We start from the raw sequence: 10,209 nt of genomic DNA, 5'->3' as shown, positions 1-10,209 counted from the left end.
CATTATGACAACGGTAGCTGAATGATACATGTACATAAACCCGGGGTCATCATTTCAAGAACCTCTGGGTCTAAGCCCGAAGTAACATTCAACTACATGACTGTATACACCATCATGTATACACCATCTTCGTAGTAACTGAGTCTACCCCTCACCCGCTACTGCCACTGTGACCACAATTGCGCACAAACAGAGGACCTTAGAGGACCTACTTCTAACTACCATGCTGGCCAAAGAAATCCAACCTTATGAATAAAATTGCACCGGGCGCTATGCAGCCCTAGTAGTAAACATACTGGACCGGTCTGTGCTCTCGAACGCGGCGCTACTTTATTAACGAGGTTGGATTTCTCTGGCCAGCACTGTACAAAATACACACATGCACACACAACACTGCTAGGCTTTCCACCACCACACTAGGTTTTGAAACCGAAGAGTGGCAAAATTCAGGGCCAGACTAGAAAATCTGGGGAGACCTGATGGTTTTTAAAGCAAAACACAGCCAACACTCTGCAGCCTCACAGTCTCCGGCAGGTTTTCCCGAGCGCACAAAATTAAAAGTTGTTGAGGCACCACGAATACAGTCGGGCGTCACAGAACGTGGGACCCAGGAATGTACGTGTATACCTCTAGGTACACCACAGCCAATAACGTTTTAAAAAGAAACTCGAGTCTCTGCTTTTCTGGAATACAGATTCTGCTACACACGTATTGCTCACTATCCAGTGGGATGTGCATCTAAGAAAGTGGTACAAAAAGTCAAGGAACTAAGCCTAAGGCCAGATTGCTGAAAGGTTTTGTATAACTGACGAGCCTGACCCCTTGGAAACAACAGCTGTGGATGCGTGGCTCTACTGTAATAAATGTACAGGTACACAAACAGTTTGAATGCAGAAATAACAACAACAAACAGGGAGAGGTGTAGGAAAATATACTCGGCCCCTAGTGAATTTGCTTGTGTATTAGCTTGAAAACTATGGGTACACTTGTTGAGAGACCTAACTGCATGCAGCTAAAATATGGAGTGCCGTTGTCACCGACGACTTTTCCAGTAAAGTTGCGGCTAACATCTTCTCAGGTATTCCCGGGTCTTCGCTAAGGCCGTAAGGGTGGATGATATCATGTGCGTCTTCTATTGCTGATGTCGCTACACTCGATGGTGGTGCTGATGTACTGATTGTGGTGGAAGATATTGAGATGCCGTATGTCTCGAACCTTTTCGCTAGGTCTCCGCGGCCATCGCGCAAGAGGGTCGGGAGCACCACAACTGCAACGCCACAGATCCAAGGATCGATTCTCGGACAAAACATTCTTCAGATTGCCAAAGGTCCCCAGTGCTTGGCAATACTGGCCTGTGCAGCATGAACACACCACACATACGCCCACACACCATGTACCATGTAAACGCCCGTTGCAGGAGAAGCACGCAAATCTGCAAATGAATTGGATGTGCACCCACAGATTTTCTCGTATAGGAACAATAGCTGATCTGAATCTGAATAAAACAGATCAAGACTAGTGCCAGATAACAGTCTAATCCGCACAAGGCAACTGGCGCAGCCATGTGAATCTCGAGCAAAATGGACAAACATGTCCCCAATTATCAGCAAACGGGTGTGCGTTACAGGATTGGCCTGGCAACTTCAAACAGGCACAATCCACTAACGTGGTGCCCCGTCAACTTCAACGGGAACACACCGATACAAACACAGCCCCACAACAGCAAAACGGGAACGCCGTTACAAATATGGTGCCCTGGCAACTTAACGGGAACGCACCAACACAAGCTGGCCTGGCACCTTCAAACAGGCACAACTGACAAAACACGGCATCCGGCAACAGCAAATGGGAAGGTACACCGTTACAAGAACAGTCCATCGCACCAAAATGCTGCTGCCACAACATTATAGCAGCAGTACGCCAGACATGCATACATGGCATTCCCAAAAGCAGATACCTGGAGTCAAATTCATCCATCACACTGTTTGTTAGGGCTGAATTTTCCAGTGACAATAGGAAATCCCGCCTAAGGCTCATGTGATGAGATCTGTACACCAACATCAGGGTATATTCTAGGACGAATTTCCAACCGGTTACGGTACAATGAAGAGTCGGGGGGTCCCCCTCCGGAAATAGTTTTCAAAATACAACCCAAATATGGAACTCGACAGCAATTTAACAGATTTCTTGGTGCTGGAGTGTCGCGCGGAGCTGTTGGACTCTAGCAACGCCGTTGCTACAGCTTGATGACGTGGTTCGACCGTACAAACCGTACAAACTCGTGACCCTAGTACCAGCCCACGCGGCTTCGCTGGAAGTATCCATCCAGAAAAAAGCGTATGACCATTCACAGCTCCATTCACCCACAGAAAAGTACGGGCGGTTGGAACTGATTTGTAACTTTTCAACCGGTCGCCAACTATTTCAACCGGTCGAAAACCGGTTGGGGCGGTTCTAGAAAATTCCCTGCAACTATAGTCACAGTATCAATGCACATTAGTAGAGCATAAGAACTCACTTGCGCTCATACCCTGTCACGTAGAGATGCTACTCTACGTGTACTGTTCCGATGTCCATTGGGGTGGTATGCCGGCCACTTGCCAGATGTAGAGCTTTTAAGCCGTACTTTGCCACCGTCTGCTTGCCGTATCACCACCTCACTTGCAACTCTGGATTCCAGGACTGTCGCTCCAACAATGGGCATGGAGCAGGAGCTAACCTGATAACAGTTGAGAGCGTGACAGAGTATCTTATTTAAATAAGGCCGAGTAAGGTGGATCCCTTTGGCAAAAGTGAACACAGGCTTGGTGCTACAGGCATGGGCTGTCATGTACCGGAATAGCCAATACCGGGCATGTTTGGTCGACAGTAGATGGAACTGCGACGGCTCCACCGTATATGGCCGCGTCTTAGTGACCTTCAGGCGCAACGTGACCAAGTCAGGTGCGAGACTCCCAGCCTCCCACACAAATACTCTTTGGCTGTCAAACGAGTGAATACTAGTAGATGATGCTAAATACTCGCTGGCAAACAATAAGCCATACAAGGCCAGTAGTATACTTACCCACAGCATAGCCTGATCTACAATATGACTGATTGGATCGTTGTTAGTATTGCCGAAAATGGATTAAGTCGTCCACTAAAAGCTCTTTGAAACTCGGATGTTGAGCCAATATGGCAATAATAAAATTAATGTAGAAAGGAAAAGGACGTATGGATATGAGTGTAGAGTAACTGTCACTATATACTAAATACAGTCAGAAAGTGCAACAACCAGGCACTAAAACATTTGACGACCCGACTCCTGGCTTCAACACATCTCCGTAGTGTTAAGGAGAGACCAAAGAGGGAAAGGTAATACTGGTTTCGTCATCGTCCAGTAACAATCAACATTTCTTGTTCTTGTGGGACTGTAGCTTCAACTACTAGCTTGTGCTCATTTTCGTTGCGCTTACCTTCCCCTCTTTGGTCTCTCCTTTTAACCTTGAACCTTCCAAGTTGGAAGGCTGTTGGTTAGCGCTACGGAGATGTGTTGAAGCTAGGAGTCAGGTCGTCGAATGTCTCAGCACTCTGTCAGTTTTGTGCCTAGTTGTTGCATTTTTTTACTGTAGTAGCTAGTTACAGTGGTGGACAGTTACTCCTAACTCGTATCCATATGTCCTTTTCCTTTCTAATAAAAGCTCTATCCGCAAATATGCCGAGGTGGCTTGCCGTATCTCCCTCTATGCCATGCAACACAACTGTTGAGCGAGCAGCTTTTAGGCCAGCCCCATTGCACAACAGGTAATAGGCTACTAATAGCGTAACGCAGCTAGGTAAACACGAATCGATGAAAGAGGCAGACTTCTTAGAACAAAGAGACTAGTTGTGAAGGACACAACATTTTCAGCAGTCAGCAGTAGGAGAAATTGCTCTTAATTATGCAGCAATACTAGGCTTACACGTTTGTGTCATGCGTTCTGAGACGGAGTCCTTGACTAGCTCGTCACTGGCCGCACTCAGAGCAGCAGTCGTCACTACACATGGGTTGGGAAGCAATGGACAAAATTAACACTTGCCATGCACACATGCACTGCTTACCAGCTAAGTTAATATGTCATACTGTACTGCAGCAAGCAAGGAACTGGCAATACCTGCACCAGGCCTATCTACTGTGACCCATGCCATTGTGAATGAAAAGAGGCAGCATTTGACAGTATGAGCGGTGTGATGAACGGGAATGCATAATACAAGCCAGTCGAGCATTGGTACATGTACTTACGGACGCAAGTTGGCTGCACACCGCTCCACTGGCCGTTGATTTCACAAGTACACACGGCCGAGCCCATAAGGACATAGGGAGACTGCACACAAACGTGGTCGTGTTGCTGAACATCAAGCCGTTCACGGTCATTGAGCCCAGTGCCGGTGGTGACAGGACCTGGCAGTCGGTTTGACCTGCACAAGCACAGAGTGCACAGAGCACAGAGGACAGGCATTCAGTGCATGCATGTTTGGCCTAGGGGTGAAACGAGTGCCAAAATTGAGGACTCGAGTACTCTTTGAAAAAACGAGCGAGTATTCGAGCGAGTACGAGTATTTTACTGACAACATAAAACAATGTACTGCACACACTCTCGTAACACTGAACGTATTACACCTGACACATGTAGTCTTGCATGCAGCCTAGTGCAGGAAATAGTCTGAACTACGTCTTTTGTTGGTAAGTAGGGACAAGTAATAATTTCACACTTGCATGGGTTATCAGTACTGGTCAGAGTAACAGACGTGCTTGATGTACAAGCATACAGTACATTGTGCATAAGATACTTGAGTATTTTGCGAAACGAGTCCTCACTCCTTTCGAATTTTCGAGCAAGCGCTCGAGTATTCGATATACTCGTTTCATCCCTAAAACGTTTGCGTATGTGTGCGTGGCACAGACATTGGTTTTGAATACATTGTAGTACACGCATTGTGTAAAGGAAATTGATGCGAAGACTGCCTCAACATGGCCATGCAAAGCAATAAAATAAATACAGCAGTGAATAGCGGTCAACAGTAGCTCTACATTTTGCTTGTAATAGAAGTCATTAGCGTCAGAGCAAGAAGAGGGACAAGACGAGTCAAGGGACAATCCGGAGGACGCAATATCATACGACCAACTGTTTGTTTCTACCAGCGTTATTGTACCGTCGACACAGCTCTGATGACGATATACTGGGCGAATGCCGCGGGGCCTCCCAGCGTGTCAACGGCAGTGGGTGATGGGCAGATAACAAGGTAGCTTGCGGACAACATTGGTGGCATGAAGCCTAGTGACTGCCAAGCGTCTTGGCGCGACGGGCGAGCAGTACAGTGTCATGCCCCAGGGGCTGCTGTGGCTGTCGACGTCGGCGGGTCTTGAGGTGCGTTCGCAGGCCTTCATGGCGCTCGGACAACTGCAATACTAGTACACAGACTCTCACTACTAGCTACATAGTACTCTGATTCTGGCACGTTATTTCTGCATTGAATAGTGATTGATTTTCCGCGCCGAATATCCGACGCTGCATGCATGTCCAATGCGCGTCAACAGTACTTCACACTTTCCTTTTCCCGCGTTATCACCTCAGCTATGCCAGTTTTGTATGTGGAAACCCCCTATATAATAGCAGTTTGGTCTATATTTTTAATCATTCAATATCTACCTTCACTGATGAGCTATGTATTTGCGAAACAGCTGTCTGAAGGAGTTTATCAATATCGTCTACGGAAGTGTCCTCGCAATGATGATGGTTGTGTGCAGGAGGGTCTAGTCGGCTTAAGAGCGCAGTGTGGTGGTGGAGGTGACTCAACATTTTCTTTAATGGCCGAGAGCTCTGTCGCACCCTGTAATAATAATAGAAGTCATGGTACTACTATCAGTGCTGCTGCTGGTGCTTACCTGGAGCTGGTGTGACCTTGCCTGGGCAGTACTGTGCATCAGAGCCATCAGCACAGTCGTACCAAACACCGTCGCAGCGCTGTGATGGCAGGATACAGCCACAGGCTGGAACGCAGGCAGGGCAGGTAGCCAGACTGGCACTGCAGTTGAATGGCTGGATACACGTACCCATACACACAACACACAAAGCAGTCAAGAGATGAAGAAAGTGTCTGCTCGGCACATCTTTTGTACAGTCAAGAGATATTAGCATATTTGGAGGAGGTGGTAGCCTAAAACAGGCTCGACAAAAGTTACCGGCTTATGCCAACAACTCAGTGTTCTGGTAGAGTAGACGGTTCGATACCGGAACGCCTTGACAGCCAAATTTGTATAGACCCAAACCGATCATCAGCGTTGATTTTTCACTCGAAATATGTTTGTGGAAGGAAACTGGCATGTTGAAGTTTGCTCTGGGGCCAGAGTCAATCGAACTGAGCCACTCCTTTGTGTTGACCCATTGCCTCCAAGTTGCCCAATTTTTCGCTTCAAAAAAGTTCAAATCAGAGGTGGCTCCAAACCGGACACGTTTTAGAGTGCACGTCAAATTCACTTTGGGTCTGAAATTAGCTAATTGCTATCGCTCCACGACAGCCAGTACAGAGTAACAATAAGCCTTGTGTGTGCTTCCATTAGTTTTGATTGGTATGCGGTGCTTTATTGGCAAGAGGCGAGCCGCTGTTTACCTGCGACAAGAAGTTGATTTTTCGAAAGTCGTAAAACTCAAGTCGCAGTGCGAAGCAACACGTCAAAAACTCACCTGCTTGGTATGGCGCGTCTGGTCATCGCAGAGCCATGAAATTTTGGCTCGGAGTATAACACATTGTAGTCTCACTGTGACATATGTTTTCTAATCAAAATACCAAGAGAGAAAATGAATATTGAGTCCGTTCCGGTTTGCAACCTGTGTCCTATTTGAAACCGTCGCCTCTACCCGGTGAAACACCCTAACCATACACCTACAAGTATAACATATATCCTAAGGACTCAGGCTGAGATGCCCGACTGGTCCTGGGTCCTGTGATAAGCACGATCATCATTTGTGATGATGAAAAGTGGCAGGTAACACCCAGACTATTACATGCTCTGTAAATAGGAAAGATCAACGCCACCAGAATCTGCCTTCCTACAAGCCTGAAGCTTCTCTACACAAGAGGGATATATCGGCTCTCTTGAAATTCAACTTACGATTACATGAGGCAGCTGCCCCACTCCAGGAACCGTCAATCTGGCAGATGCGCACAATGCTTCCCTGCAGGTTGTATCCGGAATTTCAGCCGAAGACGACGCTGCCTCCAGCAGAATAGTTTGTGCCCTGGGAGTAGCCGTTGGTCGGTTTAGCTAGCGGTGTGCACACACCGGCTGTGCACGTCACAGGCACGTACACACACAGGCACGTACACACACAGGCACACACACACAGGCACACACACACACACACACAGGCACACACACACACACACAGGCACACACACACACACACACACACACACACACACACACACACACACACACACACACACACACACACACACACACACACACACACACACCTTGACCTTGATACACAAGGATTCTTCATTATTTGCCACGTTTGAGCTGAGCTGCGATCATCGCGCTTTGTTGCAGTGTGCTAAAAAAACAAGAACAAAAAAACGGCCAAAAAAGTGGGGCGGCTGAGGCCGCCCCAGCCACCCCAGCTGTGCCGGCCTTGCATGCCTGGTGTACGGTCTGAAAGATGAAAGTAGGAGCTCTTGTATACTCGGGCCCGGAAAGTCTGCTTTGCCTGCTCGGCAGCAGCTTCGTAGTGGTGGTCAAGGGTCGAAGAGCGATGGATACGGATCAACTCCCCAGTGATCACACCTTTACCCATACTACGGGGGTGGTTACTACCGGCAAGCAGATACAGGAAACGATTGGTGACCTTGAAATGAGGCTTCACCGCCATGTATCCCTTACTACGGAAAACTGTGGTGTCCAGGAAATCAATGCCATCATGTGCCAGTTCATGCGCAAACTCGAGGGCCGAACACTTATTAATCCTGTCTAAAGCGCGCTGAACTTGACCTTCGCAACCATGCAATGAAACAAAAATGTCACTGATAAAGCGTCTATAAACCTGAACCTCTAAACCCTCCCCCTCTAAGATCGGCAAAATGTACCGATTCTCCAAATACAGCATAACAATGTCGGCATAGACCACTGCTGCAGGCGAACCCATGGCAGTCCCTTGGATCTGCGGAAACAAATCGTTATCTTACACGAACCCGTTAGTCTTCCGAATGACTGACATCAAGGAAGTCACTGCTGTTGTTAACCGTGTACGAAGGGCCGGGGGCATCCACCTTGTATACCTGTGTGTGATATACCACGACAATGCCACGTGACCGAGCTCGTTGGGGATGCTGGTGTAAAGGCTGGTCACATCTATACTAAAAATAAATGATCGTCCCGCACAGGCAAACCTTCTACCAAGTTGATGAAATCCGTAGTTAAGGCCAGAACAGTACTTTCCTCACGTACATACAGCTTCAGTAGAAAGTCAATGAACTTAGTGGGATAGTAGCCAGGACTATTCAGACTAACAATAGGCCTAACCTTCAGGGCACAGGGCTTATGTGTTTTGATAAGTCTCCTGAAAACGGGCACACGCCCCCGGTGCGACTAAGAACAGTGACATATAAAATGGTCATACGATGCCCGATGCGATGCCTAGTCATGGTGAGTAAACAATTGACTCGGGTCGCAAACACGAAGTCTCAACACAGCCTTGAGCCTGTTGGTTGCCATCGGCAGTCTAGCCACATGTTCATCTAGCCCCTCAGAAAAAAACAGTCATTTATAATGTTGGGCATTGTGATGCTGGGCACGACCTATATCATCATAGTGAGATCCGTCCAGGACTACTATCACAATAGACTGCCTTTGAATATGCCCGAGTCTGATCGCGTTCTAATTCCCAAACTATGTGCTGCATGTGTACACTCCGCCTATGGTTAGTCTACTCCAGAACAACGCCTGGAGAGGTTCATTGGGGGCATGATGTCCCCCACCCCATCCCCCTTGCCCCCTGCACCTGAAGTACCGGTATTGCCCCTCCCCCCCCCCCAAATAAAGTACAGGACACAGATGGAGCACTGGGGAGCACGTAGCAGTAGGCAAGTTGACGATGCCAGTGCAGACACACCTCACCTCGGTCACCACACTGGCACAGTCATATGGTCTCTAAGGAACATAGCTACCAGAGAACACACAGAATGGGAGTATATAGTGCTATCCCGGAGGATAGACAACCTCCTATACAAAAATATCTACTGATAGAGTTCTGTGTAGACCCTATGTGCACATATGTGTGGATGAGTACTGGTAAACGGACAGCTAACCCTAGTCTAAGTAAAATAAATGTAGAATGTAGACCCTGGGCAAAAAAATAAGTAAATAAAAATAATAGCAACACATGAGGGAACTCGGATGGAGAGCCAAGGATTAAAATTAAAAAAGAGGACCATAAGTTTACGAGGTATCCGTTTTTTCCAACACTAACGGGTATAAACGTGATGCAGGTAAGCATCAGGTCGTTGAATGTCATGATCTCATCAGTCAGTTTTTGTGCTGATTGTTGCACATTTTGACTCAACAGTATTCTGCATATAACCGTTAGTGTTGGACAAAACGGATAACTTGTAAACATGAGGGAACACTCATCCTTACCCAAGTCCCAACGTCAGCACTCGGCGCCGCTCCGAACCAAGTGGAACATTGGAGAGATCGTCCATCAGCTCCTCTCTTGTCCTGCGATCAAATCGCCTAATGCTAAAACACAAGAAGATAGGAAAGGCAAGTAGAATAAATAAATCAATAAAATAATAAACAACAATACAAGTTTGAACAGCTGCAAACGTAATGGACGATCCGAACAAGACCAATGATATACCTAGAAATTCTAGAAGGCACTAGGAAACATCCATACCTGCTCAAACTGAAGAGGACAACATAGAAAAAGGTAAAAAAGGGCACTACTCAAGTGTTCCTGGGATAGCTATGGTCTTTGCTATGCTATTGATTTGCAGTCTGATTCATCTGAAAAACGAAGTTTCAACTTTCAAGCATTTAATTTACAGTCCTACCCTCGTTAGTATGACATCGGTTGCAAGACAAACCTCATTAGCAGACAACGATCCAAAATCCCATGAATCATTAGCAGTCGTAAGTCCGGATAAGAGATTATTCGTTTGTAGACCAAATTCGTTATAACGTCCCCTCCA

General features: G+C 47.0%; 1 protein-coding gene across 3 annotated transcripts in view; it reads right to left on the bottom strand.

Moving 5' to 3' along the window:
* Positions 1–914: 914 nt before the first annotated feature.
* LOC135830120 (uncharacterized) overlaps positions 915–10,209 on the bottom strand; it is a 15,964-nt gene continuing 6,669 nt past the window's right edge. Inside the window, exons 4-10 of one of the 3 annotated variants that reach the window (XM_065342510.1) lie at positions 9,656–9,757; positions 7,133–7,306; positions 5,906–6,059; positions 4,262–4,437; positions 3,942–4,016; positions 2,519–2,719; positions 928–1,352 (exon numbers count right to left, since the gene is read on the bottom strand). In XM_065342510.1, the coding sequence (XP_065198582.1) occupies positions 7,282–7,306; positions 9,656–9,757 (127 nt within the window). In that variant the 3' untranslated portion in view covers positions 928–1,352; positions 2,519–2,719; positions 3,942–4,016; ... (1 more) ...; positions 5,906–6,059; positions 7,133–7,281. Of the gene's footprint in view, positions 1,353–2,518; positions 2,720–3,941; positions 4,017–4,261; positions 4,438–5,905; positions 6,060–7,132; positions 7,307–9,655; positions 9,758–10,209 lie in introns of those variants that run through there. The other 2 variants (XR_010555992.1, XM_065342511.1) reach the window with 2 other exon arrangements.

Source organism: Sycon ciliatum, chromosome 13, assembly GCF_964019385.1.
Source record: "Sycon ciliatum chromosome 13, ocSycCili1.1, whole genome shotgun sequence".
In the NCBI taxonomy this organism is placed as follows: domain Eukaryota; kingdom Metazoa; phylum Porifera; class Calcarea; order Leucosolenida; family Sycettidae; genus Sycon; species Sycon ciliatum.
The sequence above is the reverse complement of the archived record's forward strand: the minus strand, read 5'-3'. Positions and strand labels throughout refer to the sequence as shown.